At 42.7% G+C, this 22,121-nt stretch overlaps 1 protein-coding gene across 1 annotated transcript in view; it reads left to right on the top strand.

Annotated features, from left to right (window-relative positions):
• Positions 1–22,121, top strand: part of LOC142487774 (S-methyl-5'-thioadenosine phosphorylase) — a 32,156-nt gene that overhangs the window by 5,252 nt on the left and 4,783 nt on the right. The window contains exons 3-6 of the mRNA XM_075587644.1: positions 5,532–5,590; positions 11,791–11,958; positions 13,282–13,384; positions 18,474–18,713. Coding sequence (XP_075443759.1) covers positions 5,532–5,590; positions 11,791–11,958; positions 13,282–13,384; positions 18,474–18,713 — 570 coding nt within the window. The remainder of the gene's footprint in view (positions 1–5,531; positions 5,591–11,790; positions 11,959–13,281; positions 13,385–18,473; positions 18,714–22,121) is intronic.

The following is a 22,121-nucleotide window of genomic DNA, read 5'->3' as shown; positions in this document are numbered from 1 at the left end:
ACGCAGCCTTGCAGGCAATTGCACAGTTTTTAATTTTTTATTTTAATAAAATAGTATTGAAGCAGGGGGTCTCCGGAGCTGAACCACATTCATTTTAGGTCTGGGGATCCCCTGCTTCCAGATGTACGTTAGGGATGCTGGTATCTCATGTAAATGTCCTGGTCACGTGATGCACGAAAGATACCGGCACCGATATGGAGACTTGTACCTTTTGGAAGCAGGGGGTCGCCGGACCTGAAATTAATGCGGTTCATCTCCAAAGACCATGCTTCAATATCATGTTGCTAAAATTAAAACACACCTTCATTACCTTAGTAGTGACTAACCGCTAAGGTAATAAAGGGGTTAAATAGCATTACCCTGTTTGTTAATGGTAGAGGGTGTGGGTGAAGCATGTAGTCGCCTCAAGGAGCCATTTTCAAGTGATTTTGCCATGTTATCCAAGCTTAGTGAATAGCTAAACATGCAAAATCGCTGGATATGTATGTATGTATATCTATATATAGCACCATTAATGGTCATAGCGCTTCACAGCAGTAATACACGTGACAATCATATAAATAACAAATAATACAGCTGAACCCCATTTATAACGCGGTGCTTGGGGTCCACAAAATGAGATGCATTATATGCGTTATAACCGGGATCGCGAAAAAGAAAAAAAAATCTGCACTGCGATCAGGACTTTCCTGGAGCAGGGTGAGGGGATCCGACACCATGGTCAGCCATCGCGGGGGGGGGGGGGGGGCGGGGGCGGGGGCAGGTTTCGCACCACCCGCCAAGTATGTTTGGGGCATCTCATTCCTGAAACGTTTATCAGTCCATTCTGGGAGCTACCTGAAACTCCATGGCTGCCTCTTCGCACCCGCAGAGCTGAACTTCCCCCTCCCTCCGATGCCTCTTATTTTATTTTACAGGGCACACAACGGTCAACTACAAGCAAAATTGGGTTTAAAATGTGAACATTGTTCTATCTGCATCAGCTTCTGGGTCATTTGCACCTCTGACCCATAATGCATCACGCTTTGTAGGCCCCCCCTCAGAGTTTGAATCCGGCTCCAATGTGGATGCAATGGTCTCTGACAATGAGATTACAGGGCGCCACCATCTTGCCAGTGACCTTTCCACTTTGCCCCAGCCGGTGACCACTTCCTGGGAAACCCGCTGGTCTATCGGGGGGAGGGGGAAGCGGGTGAGTTACATAGTGTCCGCATGTACCTCTTCCTGTCTGAATAAATGTGGGGTCTTTATGTGGGGTCTTTATTTAGCTCTCAGCTTGGTTAGGTGGAGGTGGCGATGGGGGGGGGTTAGAAGACCCAGATTAGGGGGAATGTGTGTCCTCCACATGTGATAAAAAGAACACTAGTCAGGGAGACGAGAGGGGAGGGAAACAAAAATAACCTGGGCACTGGATAGGGGAACTTTTATCAGGGAGAAAGTACCAATATGATTTATTTCACCCTTTGGTTGAACGAAGTTTGCATACAAAAAATAAAATAATATCCTTTTACTGACAGAGACTGACAAGATAACATTAACGTGTGTGTGCGTGTGTGTTTCTTACCTGGATGAACTGGATAGTTAAAGCACTTTTCCCAACACCTCCTCCAACTACCACCAGCTTGTACTTCTCAGCGGTAATTGCAGATGAGTCGCTCGGTTTTGGGTCTGTGTTGTACTGTACTTCCCTACTTGATGAGGGACTGCAAAGTGAGCAGTCTGTGGTCACATCGGTTTCCCCGTTGTCCTATCACCCGGCATCTTTAGCCTAAAGCTGTATTCCCACTTATTAGAAGCAGCATAGGAAGACAACTGTACATGTAGTTCTGTCTCTGCTATTAAAGTGTCACGATATGGAATAATATGTTACCAACCAGGAAATGCTGTAGTCCTGTGTGTCTGTGTGTCTGTGTGTCTGTGTGTCTGTGTGTCTGTGTGTCTGTGTGTCTGTGTGTCTGTGTGTCTGTGTGTCTGTGTGTCTGTGTGTCTGTGTGTCTGTGTGTCTGTGTGTCTGTGTGTCTGTGGCTTGTGTTATGCAAAAAAAACTTTTTTAAACTTTAAAAAAAAAGGGAGCCACGCTCAGACCGCGTTAAGTGGATTTGCGTTGTAGCGGATCACGCTATAACGGGGTTGAGCTGTACAAATAACACATAATTGGAAGAAGTGCTTCAGAGACAAGTACTATTAGGAAAAGGAGTCTCTGCCCTGAAGTGCTTACAATCTAATTGGTAAGTAGCAGGAGCGTACAGAGACAGCACGAGGGTGTTCTGGTAAGTGTGTCTGGTGCACTTAATCAGAGTTAAGTCACTTATCGAAGTTTAGTGAATAGGCTCCATGGTGTATTTCACATTCTTCCTATTGTCTGCTGTTTAAATTTTTTTACTTTAGTTTAAACAATGGTGTATTCTATAGGAATCTCTTAAAATAAATTGTTAAAGAATGTAGTTCAAAGTTTTACTAGGGGACCAACATGAGCATTCTTAATAAGCTCAAATTAAAATATGCACAGATTTCGAAGCAGGTCTGTATGTCCTTCTCTGTACAACTGAAAAATAGACCTGTGAAGTTTCAAAAGCTCTTTACAGTATACTATAATTGCATCTACAGTATAATAATCTACAATGTATTACAACCTACAATAAAAGAAAGCTGTTTCATTTCAGCATATCTTATGTCCTACAATTTTCCATACGATTTAAAATGTTGTTAAAACCACTGTTCAATGCAACATCCTTTTTCATGTTCCGAAGACAATGCTTAATTCTTGGCTCCTATTGGGCAGTCTTTTCACAGTGTGTAAGATGTAATAAAGCAACTCAAACTGTGGCAAAATCTGTTCTTGTATACCGGGTAAGGATGTACCGCCGTGGGGGATGTCAGGAGAGATGTACTTCAGGGAGGGAGAAAAAGGGTATCCATAGCACCGATCAATTTAGAAAAAATATGTTTTATATTAAAAGAACACAAATCACACTTTAAAATTTTGCGAATATAAAAAGGTACATAACACAAGTATTTAGAACGTCGCTAGATGCTGCCGCTCACCGCCTCTGCCCCCGTTGTGAAATCCAGTCGGTCATGGGAGCCCTCCTCAGCCCGTAGCCTCCTTGGTGTTGAAAATGGCAGGCTCTTATACGTCACTTCCGCAGTGTGCCATGTCCCTTCCGGTTTCGGCTTTTGCAGCTTGGGAGCACTTGGGAGAGCGTCTGTGAGTGCTCAGTCAAACGGGGACCTCCCACTCTGCGCGTTTATCCAATTAGGATACGGCTTCATCAGGTGTGTACCTCCCCCTCACATCATGAAGTGTATATATATAGCATGCATAATTGCTAATTAATATAAATTAAAAACATGCATGATCTGTGCAATATATTAGGGTACCTATAAAAGGTATTATACAGAGAGGAAAAAAGATCTGCCGCACTCTCTGGTAAGTTTCCAATGTAAAAAAGGTTTATTGCATCAAATTAACATCAGGGGTGAAGTACAGGACAAAATGGAGCAACGTTTCGGACCTCCCGGTCCTTTGTCAAGCCCCTACCGGGAGGTCCGAAACGTTGCTCCATTTTGTCCTGTACTTCACCCCTGATGTTAATTTGATGCAATCTACCTTTTTTACATTGGAAACTTGCCAGAGAGTGCTGCAGATCTTTTTTTCTGTCTATCGTTGTCACTGGATGATGATCCCTGCTCCTAAAGATAAGTTATTTGTCCTACTCTTGCCCAATTTAGAATGCCCCGAACATAATTTTCGTTTTGTATATTTATTATACATAAACAGTGCAGGGTTTTTAGTCACCTTTTCACCCACCATAACCTAAATAATGTGTGGTGAAGACCTACCCAAGTCTGAAATTGCAAAGCCAGTACAACCGACCTCACACTGAGACACACAAGGTATGTCTGTGAGTGGGTTTACTGACTTTGCATCTCATCCCAGGCTATGTTTAAAAGCTGTGTTTAAAACAGCGAGCTTTGGCTTAAGGGTTCCATGTAATAATGGATGTAAGACAAAGGGGACACTGTGTGCTCATTTGCATGTCATTTCCCAGAATCCCTTGATAATGGCTAAAAGCAGGGTTGCAGACCTGTCTAAGACATGTGAATGTGCTCACAAGTCATATTTTTATATGCTAGATATATCTCAATTTGATTGGAGAGACTACAACCAATTTGACAAGAATGTTCTATAAATAGGTGGAAGGTTTATATGTGATTTTGAATTGTATTTATTTATATTTTAAACACCAATGTTATACATTGATTATATCAAATCTCCCAGAATTTCCCAGGTAAGTGTTCTAATACTGGTGGCTGCAGCAGTATCTCCATTTTGAGACCCCCTAGGAGTCAGGGTCTTCAATTTATGGATCCGGAAGGTCTTCCTCTTGACTAGCTCTAAACCTCTGTCCCCGCACCTCCAATGTTGCAGAACATGTTCTATTCCCAAAAATGACAAACCAGTCGGGTCCCCCCGATGGCACTCGAGAGAACTTGTTACACATAGTGTGTTCAATCATTTTCTATTTATGTTCCTGAGATGTTCAATAATCCGAGTTCTGATCGGTTTTATCGTTTTTCCTACGTATTGTAATTTGCAAGGAAATTCTAGCAAATACACGATGTGGTCAGATCTGCATGTGATACAGGAGTCCACTGTGAAATTCTCGCCAGTTTATATTAGAGCCAAAATTGATTTTATCGTGGGCCCTAAATTGGCATGCTTGACATGTTAAAAGGCCAGCAATCTCAAAACTAAATTAGCATTTAGTGCACTAAGAACAGAAAAGGTGAATAATAATCTGTGCTATGGATACCCTTTTTCACCCTAGCTGTGGTACATCTCTCCTGACATCCCCCACTGAGGATTACCTGATACACAAGAACAGATTTTGCCACAATTTTGGAGTTGCTTTATCACACCTTACACACTGTGAGTAGACAGCCAATAGGAGCCAAGACTTCAGCTGAAACACATTTATCATTGCACTACCGTCTGCACTTAGATTTTTTTTCTTGTTGATTTTCTGGATTGTGAGAGAACATATCGGCATTTGGGAACAGTGAAGACCGGCCCTACCAGAGGGTTTGAGCAGGGAGTCACAACTTTATTTTGCGCACATTCATGCACAATATTTTAAGTTGCATTATTTTATATTATACACTTTTTCACAGCACTTTTTTGCATATTAATTATTTTGATCACCGCATTAATAGTGATCACTTTTTGGGTCACTTAAACTTTGTACTTTACACAATGCTTCACAGTTGAATATACTGTAGTAGGGAAATATGGAAATATCCCATTTTTCTGTCAGGCTTTCTAGATTTATTTTTCAGGAATAAACCTGTGTTCTCTTATTAGGCAGCCATTATGTCACTGCATTAAAAGTGCACGGGGCAAAAAGAAAACCGGAATCGTGTATAAATGTATACTAAAAAAATTACCGTATTTCTATTGGTTGTTTAAAAAAAAAAAAAAAAAAAAAATAATAATAATAATCTATGGTCTTTGTTTTTTATTTTTCCAGCCGTCGGACGCCTTGGTTCTAGGGAAGATAAAAAATGTGGACTGTGTACTGCTTGCAAGGTAATCTAGAGATTTTGCTCATAAAGACTGTAATAAAAATGTCTGGGGATATGAAGTATTTTAATCAATCTGGTACTTCAGAGATTAACGTTGGTTACGCTGCTATACAATTGTTTGCGGGTGTGTTCTGCAACCTAGCCAAGTGGTTGCACAGCCTCAGAGCTCCGTGCAAGACCGCAGGAGATGCGGCTTAAACATCCCACAAAAGTGCCCCAAGTGAACAGGGAGCCCCCGGACCACTACTTGGTGCCTGCTCCCACCTGTGATTGCCCAGCATATCCCCGGCAGCAGCAGCCGGAGAGGTAGCCACGAGGCGAGCCAAGATGTGCCGTCCCCGTTCTCCCCGAGGAGAGCTCCTGAGACGGGAGAGGCATCCGGAACAGGAGACCAGCCGAGAGCGCCGGAGAAGCCACCCGGTGTTGCGGGACCCGTGGCGGGCGTTCGGGTGGCGACGGGAATGATTCGACTTCCGCCCCTCCCCCCCGCCTGGAGACATTAGTTGGTGTTTGGGCTGCTGCTGGAGGCGAGCTGCCGTTTCTCCCCAGGGAACGCCGCAAGACCACACAGGTCAGGGCAGCCGGCAGGGAGACTGCAGCGAAGGCTCAGGGAGGCGATCCCAATAGGGAAAACCCCCAGAAACCCCTCACTGATTTGAGCCCCCCGCAGCACACTCACAGTAACCCAAAGCAGCTGAGACCCCCCCCCCCCATCACACGTCAAGCGCCCACTGCACCCTATAGCCAGACGCGACAGACAAAGCCCCAGAGGAGAGCCCCCCTGCAATTCCCCACAATAGCTTTCAAGCATCTGCTGCCACCACACATAAAAACAGACTATCCAAATCAACACTCCACTGGGCCTCCCCACCTATAAGGCAACCAGCCGCCTGTAACCAGAGTGTAACGCTGTACTGTCCGCAGACCTGGTCAGTCCCCAGTACTGAGGTGGCTAAGGGTATAACACGCACCCACAGCAGTGAGGGCGTGCCCGGAGTGTGGTAGGATGCGTTGCCGGGACTGGTGAGAAAGGGTTAGCCAGATACTTGCCGAGTCCGGGGCGCCAGAGGTCCGAGTAGTGAGATCCAGAAGCCGTAGGTCGAGGACAGGAGAGAACAGCGTAGTAGAGTCCAAAGCCGGGTCCAGGGGGTAGAGAGGTACACGTAGTCAAACGGAAGCCGAGATCAAGTCCAAAGGTAGCACACGGGGGAAGGAACTGGAGCGAGAGCTGAAACACACAAGAGAGCCAGGCATAGAACTCAGTACAGCAAGAGCCACGAGGAAGGAGAGGGCAGACTGGGGTAATATATGTGGGTGGACCTATAGGAGGAAGAGGTGGAGCGGGGGTGTGCCCGAGCAGGCCCAGGGATAGGCTCAGGTGCCTAGAGGAGGAGCCAGCCAGGTGAGTGGATGAGATTGCCCTGATGTCCTGCGGCAGGTGGGAGGCGGAGCCAGGCGTGCGGGAGGACGGCCAAGAGGATCAGGTGCGCGCGCGCCCTGTAAGGTTCCCGCGCGCACCACGGCAGCGTGCGGGTGGAGACGGCATGTGCCGTAGGGGAGAGGAGCGGCGCCCGACCGGAATGGGTAAGGAGCCGGTGGGGAGGGTGCACGGCGTGTGCGGTGATGCAGGGAGCCGGAGCAGCAGGGACCCGCCGTAGGGAGCGTGTCCCCCGATCCCTTACACAGAGAAGACCCAAGATCTCCCAGAATGCCCTCAATTCCCAAAATGGGCCTGATCGGAGTCTTGTTTACAACCCTGCACACCAGAACTTAAAATTACCACACTGAGAGATAACCGATGATTCCGCTGGGTATGGAAGTCTAACGAAGGAGCTACAAGGACCCCACATATTGAATGAGAATATAACCAGTTTCCTTTAATATCTCGCAATCTACTCCGACCCCCAAGGAACCAGGTCAGACTGAGGATTTCTAATAACATGAAAAAAACGACTGCCGAGGAGGTCGCCTGATTCTTTGGGGGTAATCAGCGGAGGTGGGGGGGGGTACGGGAAGCCACGATGGAGCTGCAACACGTACACCCCTGACCAGAACCAAGACCGCGCAGGTGCGGATAGCGAGGAAGTAACCAGACAATACTTGGAAGACCTCTTCACCAGGATGAAAAACTTATTCCAACGCAGTAAACAAACTTTTTTTGAATCAATCTTTTTTTTTATTATTATTGGCAACAAACACATACTTACATAGGTACAGCGGTGTCATAGGCACATGACACCATGGATGAGTGCAACAAGGTGTTGACCAATAATAATAAACTTTTTCCTATTAGAAGGAAAGAAAGAGGAGAAGGGAGGGGTAGGGGGGGGGGAAGACGTACCGACAGGGAAGGGATGGATGAAGGGGGCTAAAATCTCTGGTGGCCTCCGTCCACCCGTCCGCGTCTACGCAGTCTAGACTCGATGGAGGCCTAGAACTTGCGGACCCAGCCAGGGATCCCAAATTTTCCAGAACTGTGGCATTTTTTTATGGAGCATGGCTGTGAGCTTCTCCATAGACATTACCGCGTCTATCCTTCTGCGCAGTAAGCAAACTTAAACAAGAAATAAATGCCCTTACCCATAGGACAACGGAACTCTAATTCATGCTGGAGGAATCCCTCCAGCTACAGGCCTCAGCGGATGATGAAATCATAAGGCTGGGACATGAAAAAAACCTCATCAAGGATGGCCAAGAAGATCAGGAAAATAGGGAGCGGAGACAAAATATCTGAATAAGGAATATTCCTGAGTCTAGTCCCCCTGAAGATCTCCGTGCCTATCTAAACAACCTCTTCACAGTGGTGGCCCCAGCCCTACAAGAAAGGGAGCTTGAGATGGACCGGACTCGTAGGGCTCTGGGCCCTAGATCAGAGGACCCCAAAAGAAGAAGAGACGTAATTGTGCAACTACATCACTTCTCCACTAAGGAAAAAATCTTAGCTGGCTGTAGAAAGAAGGGAGAAATCTTTTTTGAAAATTAACCGTTGCAGATCTTCAACGATCTTTCCAAGACAACAATCACCAGAAGACGTGAACTAAAACCTCTAACCGTGATCCTACAAGAGAAAGACATCCGCTATAGATGGGGTTTCCCGTTTAAACTTTAGTCCTGAAGAACGGAAAGCAAATGGCCCTCAGATACCCAGAAGAAATAGGGAGATTCATTCAAAGCCTAGGGATCTCCCCTTCAGAACAACAGAATTACCAAATTCACAGAGGTCCGGACGTCCTACTGGCCCTACACGTGCCTCAGAGGGGCTTGCAGGTCAGAATCAACAAAGACTCACGGGCAAAGAGTAGAAGAGGCGATCCAACCGCTGACAACTGCTGCTACACTCACTCCCTCGAACTCTCAGGCAAGTTCTTTGTTGTTCTCAGATGGGTCATGATGTCGTCCTCCTCCTTGTTTCATCCCCCCCACCCCCCTCAAGCTCACAGCTGCTGATGGCGGGGGTTTAGGGGGTGGGGCTGTCGGATTTGGGTTGGAGCCTCGACTTTTTTCACATGAAGACCCCGGAAGCTTCAGGTGGACCATGGGAGAACTCTGAGGACTCCGAAGCGTCCCTGCAGGTTTGGCCCCCACTCTTTCCTCCTCCCCCCGAACTTATACAAACTTATACTGGCCAAGGAAGTGTGAGGAAACTAACCTACCACTAGACCTATTACTACAATACACCTACCATATGGGCCATATAATATTGTATATTATACTTGTAATACATGTTCCCGACCCTAAGGGAGATTCACTGCTGTTTAGAAGTGTGATCAAAAGTGCTCAAGTACCAGGCTGTTCACAATTGTAATAAATCCTAGACCATGAATAGATGAATCGATCTTCAATATAAATGAATTAGTATTTCCATATAGCCATCACATGAGTACAGCCCCTGAAAACTGGGGGTAAGTGGAAAACTACCACACTCAATTTCATTGGGAGTATCAATAAGGCATAAGATAATGGTTGCATTTACTCAGTCATCTTCTGGTCTGGAGAGACGAGCTGCTGCTGACGGAATCCAGGGTAATGCAAAGAAGTAGAGCACAGTCAAATAGGAGCAAGAAGAGGATCCAAAGGTACAAAAATATCTTTATTGGAGTGCCCAAAGCATAAGAAAAAAACTAATTTTCTTATGCTTTGGGCACTCCAATAAAGATATTTTTGTACCTTTTGGATCATCTCCTTGCTCCTATTTGACTGTGCTCTACTTCTTTTGCATTAACCTAGATGCACTGCTGTTACCTGCGGTTGGAGCTACCTGTTGGGCTCACAGAAGGCCCTGAGCATCCACCGATGTTGTTGGTGATAGACAGGACATGCTTTTGGTGCTTGGTTAGTTCCTTTCTCGGTGCTGCAGCGCCTCCATTCCCACAGGGCCTATCGCAGATAGTTGCAGTCCCCTGTGGAAAACACTCTCACCCTCTCCCTGAAGAACTGCAGCCTCAGGTAGGATTATAAAACAGTAACTGATTCTTCAGGATACAGCAACGGCATACCAACATATACAGCATACATTCGTACACTCTCTTCCCTGGCAGCAAGATAGATTATCCCCCACTGGACCCTACATAACCCAGCGGAGTGTCGCCTCGCAGCTTGCTGTTCTCTTGGTCCCTGCACTCAACCCCCAGGGCCTGAGCTCCCAAAGGTCTATCCCTGTCGCCCACACTCTCTGTGGAGTATGGGGTAGATGATCCCACTTCCCTGAGGGAGGGGATGGAAGGTGAACCAGAGCCCTGGCTCCACACTTCCACACACTAAAAGTGGAACTGCAACTCCTTTTTCTATATCTATATATATCTCTATATCTCTATATCATATCATGAGATGACACAGATTCTGAAGAATAATGTATAGATATTTGAATGATTCTGATTATTCAAAATACCCTAGTATATTTTTACTTTTGTAAAAACTCTTAAACCCATACTAAAAAATTCTGCATTTCATTTCCCACAATAATTGTTATTTGTTAGAGCAGCCCAGCTTACATTACCTGTAAACCCCACAGAGAAGAGTTTGAAATTAAAATTGATATTATGTTCTTAAACCAAATTCTTTGAATTCCAGGAGCTTTGTTGTTCCTCATGTTTGGTACAGTACATGTAAATATTCTCTTTGGTTTAACATCTTAAGTGGATATGGTATATTTATGAGCCAGTGGGTGTGGTAAGAAGAATTCTCGTAAAATAGGTCAGTTTCTCGAAAATATAATACTTTCAATATAGTTTAAAATGTCACTAAAGGGAAACCACTACGAGTTATGGCATTCCAAGTATTGACTGAGTTATCGGTATGATTACTACTAGCAGGATTGTGTTAATCATTTATGACCCAATCCTTATGCACATAATAATAAGAATGTATTTATTTAATTTCATTTGCCCACAGTAGGGTTTTGAACAGCTGCTGTATATTCTGTTTGTTTTTGTACTGTTATATAATTAAAAAATCATCTGGTAAGAATGGCCTTGCTTCCATGAATACCTCAGGTCTGAAACACTCCTGTTGATGTGTATTCACAATTGATATTTTAGCACTTGTTTCTGCACATTTGAGTAATTTGGTAATGTAATTAAAGTGGAAACTGAGATGATTGACCGTGGTTATTAAAATTGTTATTTTAAAAACATTCTACTGTGACTGCAGCTCACAACATTGCAATAAAATTTCGTTTTTTTGTGCTGTATGTCAGAACAGTAATGTAATGTACTCTATCACATTTTTAAAATTGACCGGGTATGCCATACTTTAAAAGAGCTTTCTGACCACAGGTGGTTGATGTATCCTCCTGACTTGGCCTGAATTCCATTGTAGACTGTCTGAGCACTTCCTATTGGCTGTTAGGGAGAGTACAGTGTGCCTTTTAGGATAAACTCCACATGCACAAGATTTTATTTTAAAAAATTAAAAAAAAGTGTCCATAGCCACCATCAACTAACAGCAATTAAAGTGAATCAATGTTAACGATAACTAATGTTTCATACTTTAGTGAGTAGACTCCTTTATTTTTAATCTCTTCAGTTTTGCTGCATCCTCCTTCTATTACAGTAACCTACCTTGCCACTGAAAAATGCCAGCTGTATTATAAAATGTACACAATTAGCTGACCCTATACATTGTAACAAGACTACCTTATATCACAGTTTATTATTACAAGTTATGCCCTGAAAGTGTTCTGTGACGTGCACTCCTTCTTTCTAGGCATGGCAGGCAGCATACCATAGCACCAACAAATGTTAACTTCCGTGCCAACATCTGGGCCTTGAAAGCGGAGGGATGTACCCATATTTTGGTGACTACAGCTTGTGGTTCCCTAAGAGAAGAGATTCAGCCTGGAGATATAGTCGTGATTGACCAGTTTATCGACAGGTGAGACAAACCTTAACATCTTTTCTTAACGCCTGTCCCTGTTTAATTGTTCACCTCTCACTGAAACACATTAAATCATGTAATAAAATGTATGACCCCATGGGACATTTCTTAAACGTATCTTGGAATAGTTACCTTGATCAACATTATCTAATAGTGAAATATAGGGTTTAGTCCATTAAACTCTGTACATTTCTGTTGTAGTCAGACGTCCAGTGGTGGGGCATTCGGCCAAGCATTGTATAATAACATTTTGCAGTCCAGGAGTTCGCCAGGTGTACTCGTGGATAAAATCAATAATATTTAGCAATGTATTTTATTTTTTACGACTGCTACTACTGTATTACTTTGTGCTTTTTATTCTAATAAAAGGTGACTTATTAGCCCTTTATAGTTTGCATAGCCTAGTGTGAGATGACATCCATGTCCCCAACGCTACTTCTAAAATCTACAAGATTTCAAAATATCTAATAATACAATTACAGGGAAAAAAATACTACTAGACTTAAGAAATAACGACAAAATGTTCAAGCCTGTTTATTTACAGCAAGTGATATATTTAAATTGTAAAATAAAATCACCTATTTGTGGATCAGTATATGTCTCTTATTGTGGTTTCTCCTGCAATTTAGCCCCTTGTGTTTTATGCTTTTCCATGCCGCTGCTTCCTCACCCTTTTATTTCTTGTCTTTCCACATATGGCCTCCAAATTTGTTGGAGGAAAAACTGGGTGCAAGAGAGCAGTCGGGCATCCCAGTTAAGCTCTGCACATTCGAGTCCCACAATGCTGTGAAATGAGAAGTGTTATGGAAGCGCTATGGAGGCAAATATGCTGAGCTTTGCTGTGATTAGCAGCATAGCCCACTGCAACGCTCGGTACCTCCCCTCTACCAGTTGGGCTACCAAGAGCAGCCGTCGCATTCCTGAATTATTTGTCAAATCTGGGACATTTTGATAAATGTATCACCCGGACAGCAGTTTGACTGCCTAGCTAATTCTTTCTTCTCTACAATCTGCTTAATTCCACCGGCTTCTCTCCCCAACAAGTCTTTCTCTTAATTTTTTCCCTTTCTCCTTGTAAGTGAATTTTATAGCTAGTGATTTACTAAAATCTGATCCTGATTTATAAAAAACTTGTGGTGTTTGTTTTTGTCCTCCTCTCCACCCACCCCGCCCCCTGCGTTTGATTGGACGCAGTGCTGTTAGCCAAACGTTGACCCTTTGAATCTATTTCAACGTTTGGCAAGGAGCTAAACATTACAGGCATTACTGTTTATTAGTGCCTAGAATTTTGACCAATTTGTGTGCTTGTATTGTAAACAGGACCACTAAAAGACATCAGACATTCTTTGATGGGGGACCTTCTTGCCTTCCTGGGGTGTGTCACATACCAATGGCTGATCCTTTTTGCAGCAAAACAAGAGAGGTCAGAATGTTTTGTAATGTGGTGGATGTTTGCATCTTTAACGCACAATGCTGTAACTTGTACAGAGATAGGAAATTAACAATAAATATTAACATGAAGGTTCAACATACCTGTCTTTTTAAGACTGCATACACTTCAGGGTTTGTTGACCATCATATAAACGTAATTCCACCATGTGGGTTCTGGTGGAGGAGTTACTTTGTATTACATGTAGTGAGTTAATGCAGTTATGAACTCTTTCAGTCTTTGAAAAAAGTGCATGTGTGTTACAGGTTGTGATAGATTTTAATGGACCACTATCATAATTCTTAATTGTTTTAGTTCTACATGAGTTTTAGCATACTCTCTTTTGTTGTAGTACCTGAAACGGTGCTACCATGATGGTGCCTACATTCAAATTTATCACAATCTACTACAAATCTACATTACAGAAGTTCTAAGTTGATCATGTCATTGTTTGCAAAGTCACGATCATGGGTCGTTGATGATGGGTAGTTTATTTCCTTAACCACACAGAGTATGATCATACACATTCAAAAGTCAATGAGACCATCTACATGGGAGAGTCCAAGCAGGCATTATATACACTTGATTTCCTTTGTCTAAAATAGGTTACATGGCAGAATATAATAACCGCTCCTTAATTCTTAAACCAATCATCTTCAGATCATTAAAACAGCTCTCTAAATGAAACAGGTACTTCTTGATACCAGGAATGTAGGCGTTACTTCAGGCACAGTCGTAAATCTACTGTGAGCGAATATCATTCACACCACACACACACATTCTTACACACAAAATGGACACTAAAGACATAACAGAACAGACAAAATGGAAACAGAACATCGCCATCAATTCTTCTCTAGAGACCCACCCCTATATATATATATCATCCATGTCAACAGTATATTCATTTCAGCAATATTATTTCATCAATCACCACTTCTGAAATGACTCTCTGTGGTAATTTTGGAAAGTTATTCTATTTTACCTGATAATCCATGTTGGGGGGTTCATTATGCACAAACAATTCACAGGAAACGACCACATGGGTAAAAGGGGTCAAGGAAGTGTTGTGGGGCATTACAGTGAATGTTTGTACTGTACTGAAAATATCACCTGAGCTCTGTACATTTTAACTGGCAGAAATGGATGAAAATGAATGTGGAGGTCCTGCTGTAAATTGCTTTAAATGTTCAAGAATTAATTCATTAAATTATTTACTTGCACAATATTTATTTTTTTATTTATAAAATATTTTACCATGAAGTAATACATTGAGAGTTACCTCTCGTTTTCAAGTATGTCCTGGGCACAGAGTTAAGACAAATAATACATGGTTACAGATACAGTTACATAAATGAGCAGGTTATACATTATATACTGTACAAGACATTGCATGCACAATTACAGAAAATATATATTATGGGCGTATGAAACAGTTACAGACCAGATTAAAATGTGTGACAGCCTTAGATTTGAAAGAACTTAAACTGGTGGTGGATGTGAGAGTCTCTGGTAGGTTGTTCCAGTTTTGGGGTGCACGGTAAGAGAAGGAGGAATGTCCGGATACTTTGTTGAGCCTTGGGACCATGAACAGTCTTTTGGAGTCTGATCTCAGATGATAGGTGCTGCATGTGGTAGGGGTGAGGAGATTGTTCAGGTAGCTGGGTAGCTTGCCCATAAAGAATTTGAAGGCAAGACAGGAAAGGTGAACTTTGCGCCTAGACTCGAGTGATGACCAATCTAGTTCTTTGAGCATTTCGCAGTGATGTGTGTTATAGTTGCATTGGAGAATAAAACGACAAATTGAATTGTAGAGGGTGTCAAGTTTGCTAAGGTGGGTTTGAGGTGCCGAGCCATATACTATGTCTCCATAGTCAATAATTGGCATTAACATCTGCTGTGCGATACGCTTTCTGACCAGGAGACTTGGGGAGGATTTGTTCCTGTAAAGTACCCCTAGTTTGGCATAGGTCTTGGTTGTCAGGGTATCAATGTGCATCCCGAATGTTAAGTGGGAGTCAAACCACATGTCCAGGTATTTAAAACTAGTGACAGGGGTTAGGGTGGTGTTAGTGTTGGTTCTAATCTGGAGCTCAGTCGCTGGAAGCTTTAAAAATGTAGTCTTGGTTGCAAATACCATTGTTACAGTCTTGTCAGTGTTTAAAAACAGTTTGTTTTGGGAAATCCATTTTTCGAGTCTCAAAAAGTCAGACTGAAGTACGTGATCAAGGTCGGAGAGGCTATGGCTGTGTGCATATAAGATTGTGTCATTTGCATACATGTGTATTGAAGCTTCCTTACAAGCTGTGGGAAGATCATTGATGAACACCGAGAAGAGTAGGGGCCCCAGAACAGAGCCTTGCGGGACACCACAGGTGATATCCAGGGGGTTGGAGTTAGAGCCTGAGATGGACACATGTTGGGATCTACCCGATAGGTAGGACTGAAACCAGTTTAAAGCATGCTTCCCTATTCCAGAGCTCTGGAGTTTGTTAAGCAGGATAGCATGATCAACAGTATCAAAAGCCTTTGCAAAATCTAGTAATATTGCAGCAGTGTGTTGATCACGTTCCATTCCATACTGGATTTCATTGCAAACTTTTAGCAGGGTAGTTACGGTAGAGTGTTTGGGGCGAAAGCCAGATTGGAATTGGCTAGGAAAATTTGACTTGGTATAGTAATCGCTTAGTTGGGAGTGGACACATTTTTCCATGACTTTGGATAGGATTGGGAGAAGGGAGATTGGCCTGTAGTTTGAGACAGTGTTTTTGTCCCCACTTTTGAAGATTGGGACAACTCTGGCAGTTTTCCAGGTCTTAGGGATATGGCCTGCAGACAGGATAGAGTTGACTATGGAAGCAATTGGTTTGGCAAAGGCTGGGGCACCAAGTCTTAGGAACCTAGATTGTAGTAAATCTTTCCACATTGGCTGCTTAGTTTTAGTTTGAGGAGCGCTTGTGTAATCTCCTCTTCGGATACTGGGCCAAATTGAAAATTGTGGGCAGTGTTGGGAGGGGGTGGGGCTATAGGGGTACTCCCAGGATGAGATTCAGGTTGGCGGTTTGTGTTGCGTTTCGCTAATAAGTTAGTGGCACACCCCACAAAGTAATCATTGAATGCATTTGCAATGTCGTGGGGTTTGTCAGAGTAATATGCCCCTTAGTGATATTACTTGGCTGTTGATGGTTAGAAGGCTGGAATATGTTGTTGATAACCTTCCAGAAGTTAGCTGGGTTTGATGTATTTTGGTGGAGATTGTCAGAGTAATATTGTGCTTTTGCATGCCTTGTTTGCCTTGTGCACATGTTCCGCAGGCATCTGTAGTGATTGAGATCCTTGGTAGTGCCAGTTACTTTGTGGCTTTTCCACAAGGCATCTCTGAACTGGTAGAGTGCTATAAGGTCAGGTGTAACCCATGGAAGGTGGGCACCCCGTACCCTTATTCTGCATAGTGGAGCATGGGTATCACAGAGTTTTAAGAACTTGGATTGGAAATAGTCAAGCGCAGAATCAGGGTTGGGAATTAAATCTATTCTGTGCCAAGGGCAGTTGGTAAGGTCAGCCAGAAACTGTTGTGGGTTAAAGTTTCTAAATGTTATAGTGAGGAGAACTTTAGGGCTTGATTGGGGCGGTTTAATTTTCCTTACACAGTACACTATTGCATGGTCACTGAAAATGTCAGGAAGGATGCCAGAGGATTGGATTCTGCTGGGATTTGTGGAGAGAATCCAGTCAAGCAAGGAATGGTTGTGCGATTTCAGGTTTGTCCGTGTGGGTTGGGAAATGAGTTGCGATAGGTTAAGCGATTTAATTTGTTTGTGGATTTTGTGGTTTTTAGGGTCAAGCCAATTGAAGTTAAAATCCCCCAAGAACTAGCAGCTCTCTCTTTTCATTCAGAGAGGAAATGGAGCCAAGAAACTGGGTGATATCAGTCAGGGATTGTAGAGGGGCTTTAGGGGGGCGGTAGATGCCAGCAAGCAAGATAGGCTTAGAAAAGGGGAGGCATATTCTGCCAGCTAGGATTTCAAAAGAGGGTGGGCTTGGGGGGCAATTTAACAGTGTAAATTGTAAGTTGTCTGCAATATAAAATAACACCCCTCCTCCTCTCTTTGACCTATCTCTCCTAGAAATGGAGTATCCCTGAATGGCAATATGTGCATCAGGGGTTTTAGGGGTTAGCCATGTTTCTGTAAGAACGATGGCTTTTGGTTTATGCATAAGGCACCATGCCCTTAGTTCATCCAGTTTGGGCAGCAGACTCCGGATATTTATATGGGCGACAGATAGCCCTTTTTGGAATTTGAAGGGGGTATTCTCAGGAGTATGGGACAGAGTTGAAGTGGGAGGGCCTGGGTTAGATTCAATATCACCTGCTAAAGAGAGTAATAGTATGAGTAGAAATTTGAGTAGTTGTTTGCAAGTTGTAACTTTATGATTTTTGCCAATTGAGTGTGCGGTGGTTGGAGTGCTGGTTTTCAGGGTTCTCCACCAACATTCAGTAGATAGTGCAAGGCTTTTGAGTAATCCGGGGTGTATGGTGATATTGGGCGTGGACCAGGAGGGGGGAGTTTGTAGTGGATAGAGAGAATAACATTTCAATGAGGCCACGAGAAAGAACAAAGTGGAGGTAAAAAGCAGGTTCATTATGCCAGAGGTAGGTAATGCTGCATGGAGCTGATTTGAGAGGTGTGTGTGTGTGTGTACACTAAACAGCAGGGATCATAGTGTGGTCAGAATAGCTCACCGTTTGTTGCCATGTGTAGAAGAGTTGGCAGAAGGATGCAGTCCCTAGTACCAGGCAACCACCCAGTCACTGCAATCATTCCTCTCCCTGCTCCTGTTGGCGCTGGAAGTCACGTTCAACTTCCTGCCAGCAGGAGAAGGGAGCTTTGGGTCGGCGCAGTCCTCAAGGTAAGAGAGGTGGGGAAAGGACACTAGAGACACTAGAGACGGGGGTGGGGAGGAGGGGTTGGGCTTCCGCAAAATTTCACAATCTAATTCTAGGGCTTCTTAACCAAAAAAAAAGTTTTAAACCTACTGGTCTAGTGTATGATTGCTAACTTGGTAAGTATGTATTTTGCAGGTTTTAATAGATATTTCCAAAAAACTTGGGATTAAATGCCACTCCAAGGGTACAATGATCATCATAGAGGGACCACGCTTCAGTTCCAGAGCAGAAAGCCTGATGTTTCGCCTCTGGGGAGCTGATGTCATCAACATGACCACGGTTCCTGAAGTAGTTCTTGCAAAAGAAGCTGGAATCTGTTATGCAAGTATTGCAATGGCAACTGACTATGATTGTTGGAAGGAGCATGAAGAAGCAGTGAGTAAAAAATGTTTGTTTTTTTCTTTAAATATCTTGTGTGTGGGGTGTGTATGCTGTCGTCTGTCTGTCTGTCGTCTGTCGTCTGTCTGTCGTCTGTCTGTCGTCTGTCTGTCGTCTGTCTGTCGTCTGTCTGTCGTCTGTCTGTCGTCTGTCTGTCGTCTGTCTGTCTGTCTTACACACCCACAAACACACACCCACACACACCATATCAGGCCTCTGAGCTGTATTCATTTGGATGGAGCTTATAGTTTTGCCCGACATGCAGCTTTAGGCCCCGTCCATACTGCAAGCGACCATCCGCGTGCGGCTTGAACAACAGGCCGCACCTCTATTAGGCAGGCGAATTTTGAGCCAACCAAAAAATGTCTTTGCGCAACGGCCGTGTCACGTGAGCAATTCAGCCAATGAGGGCGAACCAGCCATGTGACTTCATGGCCATGCATCCCCGTCGCGCGTGTCATCAAAAACTCAAAGGCCACTGATCGCTCCATCCGAGGTCTTACAGTTTTTTTTAATAGGTCATAGCTCTTTTAAAATGTTGGCAGAAAATGGTAGATCAATACGGTAGTTATTACTCTTTACGTTTTTAGAAACAAGATATTCACTTGACATATTCGTATGCATCCAGTCTAGTTTTCAATGATTACTTTGGGCATTTTACAAATGAAGTGATAATTTAAAACGTGAAAGGTGTCGTTTTTCTTTATTATTATTCTTTGACTTATTTTTTTACATCTTTCCTGTAACATTACAGTTGGATAAAATGTAAACATTTGTTACATGTCTGTGCCACTCCACAAAGGGCATAGCCGTGGGTGCTGCTAAGCATCCTTTGTCTTACATTCAGCTATGTCGAGACTGTCATTAGACACTTCGCTTTACATTCAGAAGCTTTTTGTGATCTTTTACCAAGATTATTTGAATTGAACTATACTTGCAAACTAAAAGTGTACAGTACGTACTGTACGTTCCTGGATCCCATGAAAGACACAATGCCCTAAAGGAAACATGAAAGGCAAAGGACTCAGAACAAATGCCTTGACTCATTCAGACTATTTCTCTTTTGCATGAATTTGGGGTCAAGAAAGCAAAACTCTTTGTTATAGTTAACAAATTACTGCACAGGCAGTCCTCGGTTGTCCGACACAATGCGTTACTCAAAATGGCGTTGGATAGCGAAACGTTGTAAAGCGAAACATGTTTTCCCATAGGAACACTGTTTAAATGAAAGGTTCCGTTCCTGAAGGCATTTTTAATGCTAAAATACACAAAATATTTTACGCAGACAATAAGATATGCAGCACACACATAAATTATATAGTGTATAATACACATAAACAACTTTGCAAAGCGTCGTAAGAGCGTTGGATAAGCCGTTTTGGCGTTGTAAAAATGAATATAGGTATGCATTGCAAAGCGTTGGATAAGCCATTCGTTGTAAAGCGAAGCGTTGTAAAACGAGGACTGCCTGTATAGTCAGTGTCTTACCATGACAAATCATATTTTTGGAGCACCAGTTGGAGTGTAATTGTAGATGGCAAACAAGGCTCTTGATTTTGATTGGTATTTAGTGCCAGATCAGTGTGACCTTGGACTAGTCACCTTTATCTCTTTGCCTCAATGGCCAAAATGATGTTACCGATGTAGCCGTGTGGTCGGTCGCTATTGCCGTGAGTTGTCCGTGTGGCGTTACAAATTTGCTCGCGTCTTGCACACTGTGATAGAGGGCTGAACATGGAATTTTAGCGTTGTTTGCAATACCAGCCTGAAACACAAGTGGGTGATCGCGACCTAAAAATCGAAATGCAAAGTCCAGGTATCACGCTGAGTGTAAGTGTCTGGAATTGTATGTAATGGTATTGAATAGAAAAGTTAAATGTTTAAACTTGAAAACACCAAAATTTTGATTTAACATTTTTTTATTTGACTACACCAACAAAAACAATAAATCAATAATGCAATACTGTAAATTTTCTTCAAAATGTACAGTGTTCTTTTATTTTTCAACTTCTACCGGGCTTGCTCTTGGATGTCTTGACCTTTAAAGGGAGAATATTCAATATTAATATTTGCACATACCCTACAGTAATGTGCTGCGTATGGTTGAAACGCATATGCGTATCATTGCATTTCTGCGCATGCGTATAGCTATTGAACTATAGTTAACTAAAATGAGATTGTCACTGGGTGTAATTTTAGTAAAGGTGATCACAGTTTGAGACACTGTGCGGAATATTTATGTCTAGCTCTACCGTATGCGCTTTGAAATGTAGTCTTGTTAATAATGTTAATATTGAATATAACATATAGTGAAGAAAAATATATATTTTTTTTATTTTTTTGCCAATTATCCAAGACATGATCTTTTCAATAATTTTACATACAAAGATATGATATTCCATTAATTTAAAAAAGGGATTTTTTAAAAAAAAGTTTTTAAAAATTTCTCCAAGCATGAAATACAATCATTTTAGAAAGTAACATAAAAGTTAAAAAAAAAAAAAAAACATAAATATGAATATCTCATTGTTAGAATAGTAAAGCTGATTAGTATAAAAGTAAAAAAATGAAAGTTTAAAATATAGTGGTTTTTGACTTCCATCGACATCTTCTGGCGCTCGATTTTATGCTTTCGTTTCTGAAAGAAAATGTAAAAAAAAAATGATGGAATGTAAACTACCGTAGTTTGGTACTAGGAACTGCTTAACGTATATAGGTAGTACCCATGCGTGAATGCATTTACGGGGCTATTGCATGCATACTGTATGTGTCATATTGGGAACTACAGTTACTACATTATATTTACCTTGATTATAAACCTTGCCAACCGGGTGGCAGTGACCCAATGTTGATGCCAGGGGTTTACTGTGGGTAGATGCTCAGTTGATCATGTAGTTGGGATGCTGCTATGTAGGTTCATCTGGGTTTCAATGTTGGTTGGCGGTACTGGTGGTAATATTGGTATTGAGGCAGGCATTCAGTCTGGAGATAAGCGGTTGGTGGTTCATTGGAGGGACCAGCTCAGGAAGTACGATTATTCAATCTGTTTGTCCCAATCTTTCTCCTTCGGAATTTGCCATGATCAAACATACCAGCCCAGCAGCCTCCTTTCTTGCCGGGATGTAGAGATGTTCTAATGAAGCAGTTAAGCTGTGTCTTACAAAATTCTTCCACCCTTGCTGGTTTGGTGAATTTTTTAAGTATTCGTACTTGTCAATGACTTACTCATAGATCTCAGACAGAGTTGCCTTCTTATATGGCCTGACTTCAATTACGGAATATATCATATATGCAAGCTGGTCTTAAGTTACACAGAGATGCAATCATGTACCATACATTACAGAAATTAATTTAATTAAGTAATAATCCCCTCAGAACAGGGCATTACTGGCCAGTAATGCCCTG

The sequence above is a fragment of the Ascaphus truei genome, chromosome 1 (assembly GCF_040206685.1).
Source record: "Ascaphus truei isolate aAscTru1 chromosome 1, aAscTru1.hap1, whole genome shotgun sequence".
NCBI lineage: Eukaryota > Metazoa > Chordata > Amphibia > Anura > Ascaphidae > Ascaphus > Ascaphus truei.
This window is presented reverse-complemented; position numbering and strand designations above follow the sequence as displayed.